Genomic DNA, 14,895 nt, shown 5'->3' with positions numbered 1-14,895 from the left:
TGTGATGTATCGTGAGGAATATGAGAGTCGCAAATCTATAATTTCACTTATGACGTCACTGTGACGTCATTTCAAATGGGATCGACACCAAATTTGGACACAACCTCGGCTAGGTATTCAGGAAGATGTGTGCAAAGTTTCGCTTCTCTATCTCCTCGCGTTGCGACGATATCGTCGCAGAAGTAAAGGGGGGGCAACTTTATGCCCCCCCCCCAGCGGCCGGCGGGTGGCGCGGAGGCCCAGCGGCCGCCGGGTTAATTACGTTACGTTATATCACTAGGAGTGGTATTGTATGTGGATTTGCACGCAAGAGGTGTGCTCGGACTGACCAAATAAAACCGATCAGTCCAGCGACTCCTCTGCGGGTTATGGCAGCCGGTGTTAACCGGGTGCCGCCAGCCATGTCCCGCCCGTCTTAGGGGCTCAACTCTGGCGGCTTACACATATATGTATACACTTGGAAAAGGCGACGATCCTGCAGGTGGCCTGCACAAAATCCTGCAGGGGCCGGCACAGAATCTTGCAGGGGGCCTGCACAGAATACTTCATGGTGCCTGCATTATTCTTGCAGGGGCCTTGCTAAGACGCCGCAGAAAATCCTGAACGATACAAAGACAAATGTCTGGCATTTCCTTGTATTAACAAAATGTTCTGTGCACTAACAGACAGTACACTTCCAGGTTCTAGTTTCACGTTGCACATTTTAGGCCGCAGCCTGGCGTGCGTCGACCGAACGCTTCGCCTTGTTGAGATCATTAATTTTCGCGGCGATAGTGCGCCTCACTTCGCTCCTCGTGAGGCCCGTATTCGTTTCCAGAAAGTCTAGGGAAAGAACATATTTGTATAAGAATCGTTTTTTCATAGCTTTGGAATCAAGTTCTGTAGTGAGGTTCAATGCAATGCCATTAAATCACAAAAAAAATGGTAAGTGTATGGGATTATTTACTTCGTTTACCAAAAGGATCACCTTCCACCGCGTCTTCGGACGGTCGGCGCTACGACTAAGAAATGGGAAAGCTAAGAATGAGATACCATCATCACTGAGACTGGCAAATAGTGCGGGGACAATACTTATTACTCACCGATAAGGTCGTGCAGCTTATCCTGGTCCAGTGCCGGTCTAACATCAAGACCTGTCTGCCGGTATTTGTTTCCGTTACTCGGACGGCCCGTCATCGAAGACGCCCGAAGCACCGGTGTGGTAAAAACCACTATCAGGAGCTCCCGAACCGCTTTTTTTGGGTTGCTCCACGTGATCTTGTTCATAGTGGCGGCGGGTACTTTAGTCGCTGGTCCAATAGACACCTGCGTAAAATGTAAGGTCACTCAGAAATAGCTGGCACTGGCTATAACCAGCTGGCAATTAGTCGTATCATTGTAAACAATGGTCGTTCAGAGTATATGTAATTTAGTGATGGTATGACACTCTGTAAACGAATAATATTTCCACCTTTTAAACAAACAACACAAAGTTCGTCTTAAACAGATAGAAATGCGTTACCATTTCGGGGCCATCGCGCCGCAAAGGTTGGTCCGGGCGGGTGGACGGGTCCGAGCTCGACGCCGCTGCGTCCTGAGCTGGCGTCACCACTGCGCTTCTGCACACATCAGAAGAATCCGCCTGCTGAAGGATAATCATTTACATATTAAGATGTCATGCAAAAATGCCACTGAATCTTGTTGGTCTTCCTTTGCATTCAGCTACACACCATACACGTGAGCAGACACCTTTATTTGAAGGCTGGCTTCTCGTAGTTCCTCAACGATTTACAAAGAATACTAAAGAAACTATAACATTTATCCGATACAGGTAACACAATGCTACCAAGTACCAACCTTAAATTTGTATGTAAAAAGTTTTTTTTTAGCCCCTCATCGCACAGGAATAATCACAAAAAATGGTACGGAACCTTCCCAGCTGATCTCATGGGGCACTCTTATAATGCTCCCAGCTGATCCCATGGGGCTATGAAATCTAAGGGCTAGTAGTTAGGGCTTTTATTTAGTAAAGACTTTGTAATTGCTCAATCCCTCCTCCGGCAAACTAACCCTGGTCGCCAAAAAGGTCCTGTTTTCCTCCAGCCAGATGACTGCGTCCTCCAGGCGCCGCACAACTTCATCGATTTCTGGAAGCATCGTCGAAAGCAGATATCAGATAGCTGTACATTTTTATTAAGGATGCTTTAGTGACCAAATCCTCAATCGAATCTGAATCAAATGACAAAATAGCGAAATTCCGGCATACTCCATCATTGCCAACCGATACCAGCAGGCGTCACATTTGCGATTGCATCGTAATTGCGAAGCCTGCTCAACAGGACAGCACATTAGATTTAAGCTGAGCATGCTTCATGAACTTACTGGTGCCACTGGCCATGACCTCCTGCACCCTGGTAAGCTGTTTTCGCAAACTATCCACATCGTGCTGCAGCCCCTCGATCGTCTCCTCCTTTTCTTGGCATCCAGCACACTCCTGTAAAAATGTAGTGCTTTGCTCACAAACATTAACCCGGCAGGCGGTGGGCCTCCCAGCCACCTTCCGCGCGGTGGGGGGATTTTTTGCCCCCCCCCCCCGTATCTCCGAAAATACTGGACGGATCCGGAAAATTCAATCGGCGTTCGATAGCCCTGTCAAATTTGTCGAAGGAAACCAAATGTCATTGACCTCGGGGTCACCGATGACGTCACAGGTCAGGTCAAAGATAAAATGTTTCACCGTTCACGGGGCTTCTAGGGAAAGCGCTATAACACCGAGTAAAACGCATTTTGTCGAGAATCAGCGATAAGGCGTCAGTTGTCTAGTACAATGTTGCTATTAAAGTACACTGGTCATACCATGTCAGGTCACAGGTCAGGTCACCAAAGGTCACCAAGGTCACCACATGAACCCAACTGGTTGTGCGATGCATGTTTTATGGCCAGTTTTTCATTTCCAACTCAATGGTGTTGGTTATAAGACCATCAGGTACGGTTTAGGTCACTTTCTGGTGGAGGTCAGGTCAAGGTCAGGTCAAAAAAGGTCAAATTTCAAAGTTGACCTTTGAATTTTGAGTTGACCGCCGCTCCACCAAAGGAGTGGAGCGGCGCGGACACACATGCAGCGGATTGAACATGTGCAGGAGAAGTTTCTGGTTTGGCTCTGTGCCCGCTCCCATGTACGCGGAGTGTCGTTTGTTTACCGTGACCTCACTGAACACTTTAAGGTGAACACCCTAGCTGCCCGACACGAGCAGCACGACATTATGTTTCTCCGAAACATTCATCGAGGCAAAATATGTTCGTCATTTCTTCTGGAAAAGTTTCCCATACACGTGCCGCCCCGGACACTGCGTACACAGTCACTGTTCGCTGTCTCGTTTGCAAGGGTAAACACTGTTCGCTCATGTTCATTCAACCGCATACCGGATGTGTGCAACGCATTCTTGGAGGCGAACAGGGATGTGGACGTCTGGGAGATTAGCATGGCAGAGTTCAGGTCAAGAGTGAAACGGTATGTGAGTGAGAGACACAGATAGGTAGGTGTAACTGTTCGGTTGTTACTGGAAACAAATGTTTCTAGTCTGCTTTGTTTTTACTGTGCTCGTTTTTACTGTGCTTGTTTAGTGTGTATCAATGTTTTCTTTGTTGACTTCATCTGTCATTTGGGTAACGCCCGTTGGTGATAAAAGAATAAATGAAATGAAATGAAAATGAAAGTTGATATTTTTGCATAAAATGGGTATCGATTCGATGCAGCTCGTCACGTGGAGTCTAATGGTGCTCTTTTTTGCGCTACGAGGTCTAGAATTGCTAAAAATTGAGTTTGAATATTTGACGTCGTCAATTTTGAAGTTTTTTCGCTATAACTTGGCCAAAAAAAGAGGTATTGATATCAAATCTAGTATGTAGATAGAAGGTGGTAGGGACTATCACATATATTCCGTTTTTTTTCGAAATTACAAAAAACTTTTTGGATTTTTTTGGCTATTATATTCAATTTTTATTTTTATTTTTGGAGGTAAAAATCCAAAAAATTCGAAAAACCGTAATGGCAGTTTTTTAGCCCACCTCTTGATTCCACACATTTTATGTCTGAAGCATTTTTCTGTATCTCTTAACCCGCGCACCGACGGGGGTCTGCGCCAACTTAGTACCGACGGGGGGGGGCGGATGACCGCCCCCCCCTGAGATCTCGAGAACGAAGCAAGATAGCGACAAACGGTAAACGGCATCGGATACGCACGGTCAAGATCTACAATTTTTACTAAGGTCATTTTCAGGTCAGGTCAAAGATGACGTCACAGGGGTCGAAAAAGTCAAAATGGCGGCGCTAAATATGGAGAGAGTTTTTCTCGAATAACTTTCGAATTAGTCAAGATAAGAACAAACTAAGGGCATCATCGTGATCCTCTCGTCAATCCGCATCGAATGATATATATGTTGACCTCGAAAGGTCAAGGTCAAAGGTTGACCTCAGGTCACGTGACCTCGAGGTCATCATGTATATCATTCGATGCGTCTTGACGAGCTGAACACAATGAGACCATCCACGCGTCTGTATCTTGTTCCTGTACGGAGTTATTGGCCAAAAACCTTTGGTGACCTTTGATGACGTCACATGACCTCACAGCTGCCCAACAGCAAAACAGACCTCAAGGTAGTGAAGGTTGATCGTATATGAAGTCATGTATGGTATATGGGGCCATTCCGACCCGTTTTAGTGGTAAAAACAGGGAGTTGATTTTTCCCATATTGACTTATAATGGGGAGGTCGCGAAATTGACCTGACCTTAGGTCACCGATATCAAAATTCCGAGATATACAAATTGTAGCTACTAATGACCTAATAACATCCTGCGACTTTCAAAGGCCTCCGACATCTACTGTAGCTCTGGCACGGTGACAAAGTTGCAAAAAAGTGACTTGAGGTTGGGTCATTCAAAGTGACCTGGTGACCTGACCTTGAAAGGTAGGAGGTTCAAACTTGCACACCATGTGTAAAATTGATAAGGGAATAGTCATACCAAATTTCGCGGCGCTACGCGCCGCGGTTTTCCCGCTATTCGCGAAAAACCTCAGGGGGGGCGGATATCCGCCCCCCCGTCGGTGCGCGGGTTAAGCTGTAGGCCTGACAGCTTTTCCCGCGAAACCTTTTTTTGGGTCGAAAATGGCAAAATGACGTCACTCTGACGTCATTAGTGGTCAACCTATCATAGCCTTTGAAAAAAAAAAAATTGGTCACCATGTGCGCTAGCTACTCCCGGGAGGGTACTGAAAGTTTGGTGACGATCGGCGCAGCGGTTCTCGAGATATATCGAAAAAACTAAAGGGGGGCAAAAAATGCCCCCCCCCCCACCGCCAGGAAGGTTAATAGGCAAAGAACTAGCGAGCAATTAGAATCAATTAGAGGAAAGTCCACCGAAAGCATAATAAGAGTGCTCGTTTACCAGCAGTTACTTTGTAGAAATTCAAATCAAGGTGCAGAAGCACTTCTAGCATAACATCTGGCCATGTTGCATGTATTTACAAGGTCAATTGGACGTAAGTGCACTGCAAACATTTCAATGTCTAGAACAGATATGCATCAACATGTTTGAATGTTGGACAAAGGACCTGGCGCATACATGCATACAGTAATTGAGATTTGTGCCAGTAAATCATCTAATATAAACATAAAAGAAACACACAGACATAACAAAAATTGACCGACGGTCAAAAGCATTAAGAATATAATATACATATATATGGTTATGTCAATCTCCAACCTAACGCATATTATCACAACTTTGATCTTACCTCCGCACTGTCCTCGACCTCGTCCAGGACGGCCAATGACTGTAGTCTCTTCTGGCGCTTCTGTTGCTGCCTTCTTGATGTCTGCAAATGACATAATTATGCTGCTCAATGCACCTTGATGAGCTGAACACATTGCGACTGTCCAAGCGCTGTATATCTTGTCTGTTATGGAGTTATTTGAGCAAAACACGTTTCGTAACTTTCGCTGATGTCACATGACCTTACAATAATTTAACAGCAAACCTTGTGATTTCTAGGAAGTCGAGGTTAGTTGCGATTGATTTCATTTTAGGTGGAATTAGCAATCAGATGTGCATTTGCGAAAAATGAGACTTAACCCTCGCACGACCAGGCCATTTCTCATAACACGAACGACCAGGGGGGGGGGGTTGTTACGACCCCCCCCCCTGGCGTTTCGAAACGGAAGGTCGTAGAGCTTAGCGGAAAAAACCAACGGATTGCTCTCAACGAGATCTCGCGATTGGTGGTATATTTTTTGGTCCTAGGTCAACATTTGACCTACTTTTGACCGGTCAAAGGTCAAATTTTCGGAAAAATAGACTTTTTCAACTTTCGGCGGTGATTGCGGCAAAACGGTGGGAGATATCGACTTGAAACCTTCACTATCGTGTTTCTTGATCAATTCTCTATCGTTTGGTATGTATTTCGTTTCCCTAGCTCTAAAAATGGCGCGTTGGGAGCGCCGGAAGTCGGCAAGGTCACAGTCGGCGGCAGAAATTCGAAAAATCAAAATTTAAATTTTTGAAATCTGATTGTATTTTTGGATTTGGGAGGTCCATTTGCTCCCTATAGAAGCTAATATTGCTGCATATTCCCATTGAGGTGACAAGAATTAGCAAAATAGTGGTTCGGGCGCTTTTCAAAAATAGTACCGGACGCTGTTCCTCTTGTGACGTCATAGCTCCGTGACCTGACCTGACCCGGTCAAATTTCTTATACCATATGATAGCCAATACTTGCCCCAACATGCATGGGAAGTTTCATCACGATCCATCAACCGATGTCCGTACCACCGGCAGGAAACCTCGGGCGTTGGCACTCAGTTTGTGAAAATCTGGCCGGAGGCTGTACCCCTTATGACGTCATAACTCCGTGACCTGACATGACCCGATCAATTTTTTTCGGCAAAAGATGCGCAAAGGTTGCCCCAGAGGGTACTGAAAATTTCAGCCCGCTACGACAAGCCGTTTAGCGTGCACTTCGAAAAAACCTCAGGGGGGGGGGTTGATACAACCCCCCCCCCCCTAGGCGTTCTAGGGTTAATATAGCTCCATTGACTATTCCCCATTCCCGTTCCCCATCGAGTTTGATGTGAAGGTTAGGAAATGGAACTGACCTAAGGTAACAAATTTAAGCAAGCCTAGTTCTCCTCATGACAAGAAAGGTTGTTACTGACCATTAAAATAGTAAAAGAAAATAATTGACAATGCAAGTTTTACTTACCCCTGATGTGGTTGCTTGATCATCATTATGCTGCCTTTTCCTCTTGATCGGGTCCTGTGGAGGTGAGGCCTCTCGCTGTCGCCCCTCATGGTCCAGTTGTTTCTTGGCTAGAACATTTTGCTTCCCTGCAAAAATAACCAAGTGGTATGAGCCGTGACATATCTTTCTGACCATTCCACCTTAACTTTCGCCGGCACAGGGGGGGTTGATGCAACCCCCCTAAGGTTTTTCGCGAATAACTCGCGTAAAAAGCGGCTGATCGCGACGAAACTATCAGTTCCCTCGCATTGATCAATTTTACACCTACCCTGAAAATTTCGTGACCCTGATCCCAATGACCTTTGACCTGTGGCCTCTTTTCTGTGACCATATTTGGCCTCTTTTCTGTGACCATATCGATAGGCGTTATCACAAGTGTATTCGCGGCCATTGGGACAACGTAAGAAAAGAAGAAAACAACTGGCCCCAAGAATATTAAATTATCAAATAGCATGTACCTTTTCCTTGATATGTAGAGAATTTACCATTAATTGTTAGAGAAAATTGCGTTTAAAATCTTCCATTTATGCTTTTTTCATCGTTTGCACAGTATGTTCTTTTACTAAGCTAGAAACACTAATTAGAAATAGTTCCCGCATCATCAAGAACAATAGGGAAGGCTTGAAGTGAATACAATAATCTAAACGGTTTTGTAATCCATGTGAAGACACTTCTAAAATTGCCTGTAGAAATATTAAAGGCAAAAGTTCAACTTTTTCACAAGACGGATGGCTATAAACCTATTCAACGTGTGACAACTCAGCCGGTATATCGTCGCCTTCAGCCCAGCTTTCCCTAGTGACCGATAGAGGCGCTGCTATCGATGTCCGCCCGTGCCGCCTAACGTTTGGCCGAAATCGCGGTTCGGCGCATGTCGGCTCGCATTAGCCGCGCGTTTGCAAGCTTTTAGTGGTTTCAAACGTTCAAACATGTGATTTGATGTTGCTTCCATGCATTAGGGTGGGTGTCAAGGTCACCTGAAGGTCAGGTCAGGTCATTGACCTTTGGTGACCTCGGGTGACCTCGGTTCACTTTTTCGAGTTTTACATGTTTCTGGGCTAGTTTTTGGAGCTGAATTCGAATTTAGCAACCATTTGAACATTTACGAAGTAGTTTTGGTGCCTTCGTAACATGTTACGAAGCTGTCCGAGGCGGTTGACACGTTATACGAATACCCGTCACAACCCCTACCGGTTGACCTGACCTGACCTGACCCGACCTGACCCGACCTGGTCTAAATGCTTAAAGACATCATCTCTGATCAAAAATAACACGATATTCGTGATCAGCACCCCGGAAAACCACATAGCAGCCACACTTTACGACTTTCCAACAGGTCCCGATTTTCCCGGTTTTCGGGTCATTGACCTGACCTGGAAGGTCACCCGATGACCTAGGACCTTAACCCTCGCCCGCACATGCCATTTTCCTATCCTAGAACGCACATGGGGGGTGGTTGTCACACCCCCCGCGCCATTTCGTTCCTGTTGGAGATAGAGCTTAGCAGTAAATGTAGAATATCCAAGACAGTTAGGATAAATGATAACAATAACACGTCAAATGTATATTTAAACACACAAAGCTTTCGGTATGAAAATACCTTGATCACTGTGTTAACAGAAATGAGGAGAGAAATTGTCACCGGCAGCTTGTACAAAAATATAAAATAGCATTCGAAAAATAGATCACAATCACGAGATTATCTATCGGGGTCCTGCCACTAAGCTTACAGCGCATGTTGCTTAAGTTATAAATCCAGTCCTAGTATTGATGGTATCGCGTGCTGATATGTGAGCCGCTTCTAAGATTTTTCGTGTCGTTTTTCGTGCGCCCTTCTCTAATAATCGAGTTGCACCCCAGTTCGGTAAATGATGAGATTGTTCGGCATGTACGACGATTGCGTTCGATGTTCGATGAAACTTAAGGTCACTTTTATGTTCTTTAAGTCTCGTTTCGACCCCCCTCCCCGTTTCTCCCACGTAGCTTTTGTTACACCCACCACAAGGATTTTCGTATACTACACTTTTCGGAGAATCGGATTCGGATGTGTCGGACGTCTCTTTCGGTCTTCGTTTAATCATCTCGTGTATCTTCGTTCCCGTGTTCGTTGCTACTCGTACGCCTGTCTTCTCAAGTGATTTAGAAATAACCTCTGCGCTCTTGAAGTTTGGAATCGATATCCATTTTCGCTTTTCCTTCCTTGTTCTTTTTCCTTTTGTTTTGGGTTCTTCTTTATTCGTTCGGCCTTTTGCTTTTGTCGAATGAGATACCCCTTCGGGTATTTCAGTTTCGTGAAAGCGTTGTAAATATGTTTAATCTCTTCGTCCAACTTCAAACTTCAAGAGCGCAGATGTTATTTCTAAATCACTTGAGAAGACAGGCGTACGAGTAGCAACGAACACGGGAACGAAGATACACGAGATGATTAAACTAAGACCGAAAGAGACGTCCGACACATCCGAATCCGATTCTCCGAAAAGTGTAGTATACGAAATTCCTTGTGGTGGGTGTAACAAAAGCTACGTGGGAGAAACGGGGAGGGGGGTCGAAACGAGACTTAAAGAACATAAAAGTGACCTTAAGTTTCATCGAACATCGAACGCAATCGTCGTACATGCCGAACAATTTCATCATTTACCGAACTGGGGTGCAACTCGATTATTAGAGAAGGGCGCACGAAAAACGACACGAAAAATGTTAGAAGCGGCTCACATATCAATATACCATCGCGATACCATCAATACTAGGACTGGATTTATAACTTTAGCAACATGTGCTGTAAGCTTAGTGGCAGGACCCCGATAGATAATCTCGTGATTGTGATCTATTTTTCGAGTGCTATTTTATATTTTTGTACAAGCTGCCGGTGACAATTTCTCTCCTCATTTCTGTTAACACAGTGATCAAGGTATTTTCATACCGAAAGCTTTGTGTGTTTAAATATACATTTGACGTGTTATTGTTATCATTTATCCTTAGCAGTAAAGACCAAAAAGATTCTTTGGGAAGAGACGAATCCAATGATACCCAGTTTTACCTTCTCAGGTCAGTCATTGACCTTCCAGGTCAGGTCAAACTAAAAAATGTTGCTGTTTTGGGTCACCGTTGGATATCAAGTGCGCTGCTTATCAAATACCGATGACAATGCTGTTTTCTGGTGCCAAGCCAGCTAGAACCTCTTTGTCACACTACCCGACCGGAATTTTGCTGCTGAGGTCATTTCAGGTCAAGTTAGGTCAAGGTCAATTATATGTGTTTGTATGTCTATGTGTGTCTGTGTGTATACTGATGTGTGCACCGATTGTTTTTGGGTCCATATTACATGAAATCATGATCTGAGAAGCTTTTACCAAAAATGCAGTCAAAAAACTTCACAAAAAGTAAATTCAGCTTGCCTAAAACGCAATTATCTTAGATGACCTAGGTTGACCTTGACCCTGACCTTGACCCCTGTACATCGTCGAACAACATGTTCCATGATAGGTGGGAGGTAAGACTGGCAAAAAAGGCCGAAATCAGGGTGTCAAAAGCTCACAAGGCCCATGGCAAGCGCAAGATGTTGAGAATTGGCCATTTGGGTCATGACATGACCTGAAAAACAAGGTCATATCTCCGAAACCAAAAGTCACAGAAACTTAAAGTTTTCAGTGGACATCAAGAAAGGATAGAGGAGCAGCTATACGAAAAATCAGCCTTCTAGCTCTAAAAATGTTGAGTGCAGAGCAGAAAGACTACCTGGGGGGGGGGGGGTGGCAACCACCCCCCCATGTGCGGGCGAGGGTTAAAATTGGGTATCATTGGCTTCCTCTCGTGACGGGCAACACGCTCGTTTTTTTCCGCGAAGCTCTAGCTCGCAAGGACCTTAGCCCTCGCATGTGTGCGGCGTTTGCCAGTTTCTAATGTGTAGGGGGGGGGGGGTCGGTTGGACCCCGCCCCTTGCCGTTTGGCCCCTGATCGAGCTAGAGCTTCGCGGAAAAAACGAGCGTGTTGCCCGTGACGAGAGGAAGCCGATGATACCCAATTTTAAGGTCCTAGGTCATTGGTTGACCTTCCAGGTCAGGTCAATGACCCGAAGTCGGGAAAATCGGGACCTGTTAGAAAGTCGTAAAGTGTGGCTGCTAAGGGGTTTTTCGGGGTGCTGATCACGAATATCGTGTTAGTTTTGATCACAGATGATGTCTTTAAGCATTTAGACCAGGTCGGGTCAGGTCAGGTCAGGTCAACCAGTAGGCGTCGTGACGGGTATTCGTAGTACGTGTCAACCGCCTCTGACAGCTTCGTAACATGTTACGAAGGCACCAAAACTTCTTCGTTAATGTTCAAATGGTTGCTAAATTCGAATTCAGCTCCAAAAACTAGCCTAGAAACATGTACAGCTCGAAAAAGTGAACCGAGGTCACCCGAGGTCACCAAAGGTCAATGACCTGACCTGACCTTCAGGTGACCTTGACACCCACCCTAATGTATGGAAGCAACATCAAATCACATGTTTGAACGTTTGAAACCACGAAAAGCTTGCAAACGCGCGGCTAATGCGAGCCGACATACGCAGAATCGCGATTCCGGCCAAACATGGTCTCGGAAAAGAGGTCACAGGTCAAAGGTCATTTGGGTCAGGGTCATGAAATTTTTAGGGTAGGTGTAAAATTGATCAATGTGAGGGTACGGAAAGTTTCGTCGCGATCGGCCGCTTTTTACGCGAGTTATTCGCGAAAAACCATGGGGGGGGTCCATCCGACCCCCCCCCCCTACACATGCGAGGGTTAAAATTGGGTATCATCGGCTTCCTCTCATCACGGGCAACACGTTCGTTTTTTCCGCGAAGCTCTAGCTCGATCAGGGGCCAAACGGCAAGGGGGGGTCCAACCGACCCCCCCTACACATTAGAAGCTGGCAAACGCCGCACACATGCGAGGGTTAAGTTGCAGCGAAACCGCCCCAGTAATTACCGAGTTATTGAAATTGGAACAAATTTGGCACCTCTCCTTTTTGCATTTTGCACGTGCAGTGAGGGTCACTCACATAGATCAAGAGTATCCGACGCAGGTACTTACCAATCTCCACTATGACTGCAGGATGAAATTCTCCAGCCCACTTCACCTCAACTCTGGAGCCAGCAGCCAGAGGACCCCTTCCTCTCACATGCTTCAGTCGGACTACATCCCATTTCACGGGTTCTTCCAGCCACTTTACGTACGCGTGGGTCGCCATCACGATAGTCGGATAAAGCGACTGAAATATAAGACAAACTGCAAACAGCCTTAAACAACTTATCAATGAGATGTAACCCACGCCGCGACTGGCCTCAGCATTCGGTACGGTCCGGTCCTGTCACGTAGGTACCCTGCCCAGTGCCCATAACCCTGGCCGTCCCCTGTCCAATCCCAGCGTCTGCCCACGCGTAATTGCGGTGCTCGGCCCCGGGTCTCGGAGCTTGCCGGCGCAGCGGCGGTTCCCGCGCCGAGCCGCGCCGTCTGGGACCGGCAGAGAGTGACCCCCCCCCTCCCCCTCATCCATCAGCGGGACCGTTAGGGTTCACTGGCAGATGACACAGGCACCGGTGGCCGCCCGCCGCGGCCGGGAGGGTCAGAGGGAGGGGGGAGGGTACACCAGGGGAGGGGAGGGAGCGTTCCGACCGGGACCGGGCGCGCGGGGAGAGCCAGACAGGGAAGGTAATCGACTTGATGAATTTAAACACACTTACCCGCACATGGGTAGTATTTTGCCACTCTCACCACAGCAACTTGAACTTTTCATTGAACGCTAAGAAAGGATAGAGAAGCAGCTATATGAAAAATCAGGCCTCTAGCTCTAAAAAAAGCTGAGTGCAAGGCAGAAAAACTACCTGGGGGGGGGGGGGGGTGCAACCACACTCCAAGCACGGGCGAGAGTTAAGGTCTTCAGACTTCTGAGCGCCACAAAGATCGGTCAAACAGGTAGGGCACGACAGCCCGCTCTCCGGCTCTCCCCGCGCGTTCGGTCAGGGGACCATGTGACGCCGGGCCGGCCGCCGCCGCGCCCGAGCCGGCCGGCACCCTCCCCTGCTGTACCCTCCCCCTGTCCCCCCCCCTCGACCCTCCCGGCGGCGGCGGACGGCCAGCGGTGCCTGTCGGCTGCCGCCCAGCCAGTGACCGCTACCGGTCCGGTGGATGGGGTGGGGGAGGGAAGACAGGGTGGGATGGGGAGTCTTCTACTTTGTTGTCACTTGGTACCACCAGACTTGTGCCGTGACCAAAAATCAAGATCCAGGATCCTCAAGGTCCCACGGCAAATTCAATTTCTAGAATCCAAGGTTTCCAAGGTCCCACGGCAAATTCAATTTTTAGAATCCAAGGTTTCCAATCCAAGGACGAAAGTCTGCGAACGAAAATCTGCAGACGTAAAATTGTCCGACGAAAACCTGCTAAACGGAAAAGTTGAACTGTCATGGAATCATTGCTTATATTGGATGCTCATTGCGCAATGGTGATTTGATGACTTGCAAATCAAATAAGTTTGACACTTACTTGGTCAGTGGGTCAGGGTAGCTTCCAAGTAGCTTCAAGCCCGGCATATCACAACCCAGAAAACAAGGCCCAGAAAATATGTGAGGTGAGATTAGAAAAGAACTTTCCAAACCACCACTGTCCACTGTTTGACAGTTTCATAATCCATAATATTGATAATGTAAAAAAGCTACCAGGTCTCTTGTTCCAGTTCTGCCTCACAGCCATGACAATGATTTGGCTCATATATCAATATGTCTACACAGTCTGGTTCATTTTCTCTTCATGTATCTATCTTAGCCCCTTGCAGCTGGTCGCTCAGCGGCTCAACCATAGATATTTATTGAAGTGTTTACAGACAAAACCTAGTGCAGGGTCCTTAGTGGCCATGTGCATTCTTGAGGTCCCTCAAGAAAATGATGGTGTTGATCCAGACCCTTCTCCTAAGATCCCATGACAAATAATAAAACTGGGACTGAAGGTCTGCATTCTGCAGGGTCTTGCAGCATATCAAAATTTTGAGGTCCTGACCCCCCTTGATTTCCATGGTTTCAGGGTTTCCATGGTTTCACGGCATATGAAATGTTGAGGTCCTGGGTTTCTATAAGGTCTCATGTTGATGTCACATAAAATGTTGATGTCCTGGGATTCCAAGGTCTCGCGGCATATGCAAATGTTGAGGTCCTGGGATTCCAAGGTCTCGCGACATATGCAAATGTTGAGGTCCTGGGATTCCAAGGTCTCGCAGCATATGCAAATGTTAAGGTCCTGGGATTCCAAGGTCTCGCGACATATGCAAATGTTGAGGTCCTGGGATTCCAAGGTCTCGCGGCACATGGATGTTTTAAGGTCCTGGGTTTCCAAGGTCTCACGACAAAAATGACAATGCAAGGTCCAGGATCCATCAAGGTCCCAGACCTTGGACTCTGCGAACCCTGGATCTCGGACCTTTTTGGGACCTTGGCACAAGTCTGCTTGGTACAAATAAATAATGGTGGAGCAGCATATTTACTTACAAATTTCCTTTTTAATATTTCATTGCAAGGAGCTACAGGCAATTTCTATTTAACCCTGCACATCAGGGGCGGATCCAAGGGGGGGATCACATGGGTCATGGCCCCCCCCTTGAGGC

At 46.7% G+C, this 14,895-nt stretch overlaps 1 protein-coding gene across 3 annotated transcripts; it reads right to left on the bottom strand.

Moving 5' to 3' along the window:
* Positions 1–611: 611 nt before the first annotated feature.
* On the bottom strand, positions 612–13,204 carry LOC122373993 (early boundary activity protein 2-like). Of its 3 annotated transcripts, none has more exons than XM_043352485.1 (9): positions 13,185–13,204; positions 12,333–12,641; positions 7,240–7,364; positions 5,776–5,856; positions 2,362–2,473; positions 2,050–2,126; positions 1,502–1,621; positions 1,083–1,305; positions 612–822 (listed from the first exon to the last, which is right to left on the bottom strand). In XM_043352485.1, exons 2-9 carry the CDS (start codon positions 12,487–12,489, stop codon positions 704–706), a joined length of 1,014 nt encoding a protein of 337 aa, XP_043208420.1. In that variant the 5' UTR covers positions 12,490–12,641; positions 13,185–13,204; the 3' UTR covers positions 612–703. The 3 variants fall into 3 exon arrangements, with proteins under 3 accessions (XP_043208420.1, XP_043208418.1, XP_043208419.1); XM_043352483.1 differs by having other exon boundaries at positions 616–822; positions 1,502–1,624; XM_043352484.1 differs by lacking the exon at positions 13,185–13,204 and having other exon boundaries at positions 616–822; positions 1,502–1,624; positions 12,333–12,646.
* Positions 13,205–14,895: the final 1,691 nt, after the last annotated feature.

This window comes from Amphibalanus amphitrite, unplaced genomic scaffold (genome assembly GCF_019059575.1).
Source record: "Amphibalanus amphitrite isolate SeventyFive unplaced genomic scaffold, NRLGWU_Aamphi_draft 001585F_arrow, whole genome shotgun sequence".
Taxonomy (NCBI): Eukaryota; Metazoa; Arthropoda; class Thecostraca; order Balanomorpha; family Balanidae; genus Amphibalanus; species Amphibalanus amphitrite.
This window is presented reverse-complemented; position numbering and strand designations above follow the sequence as displayed.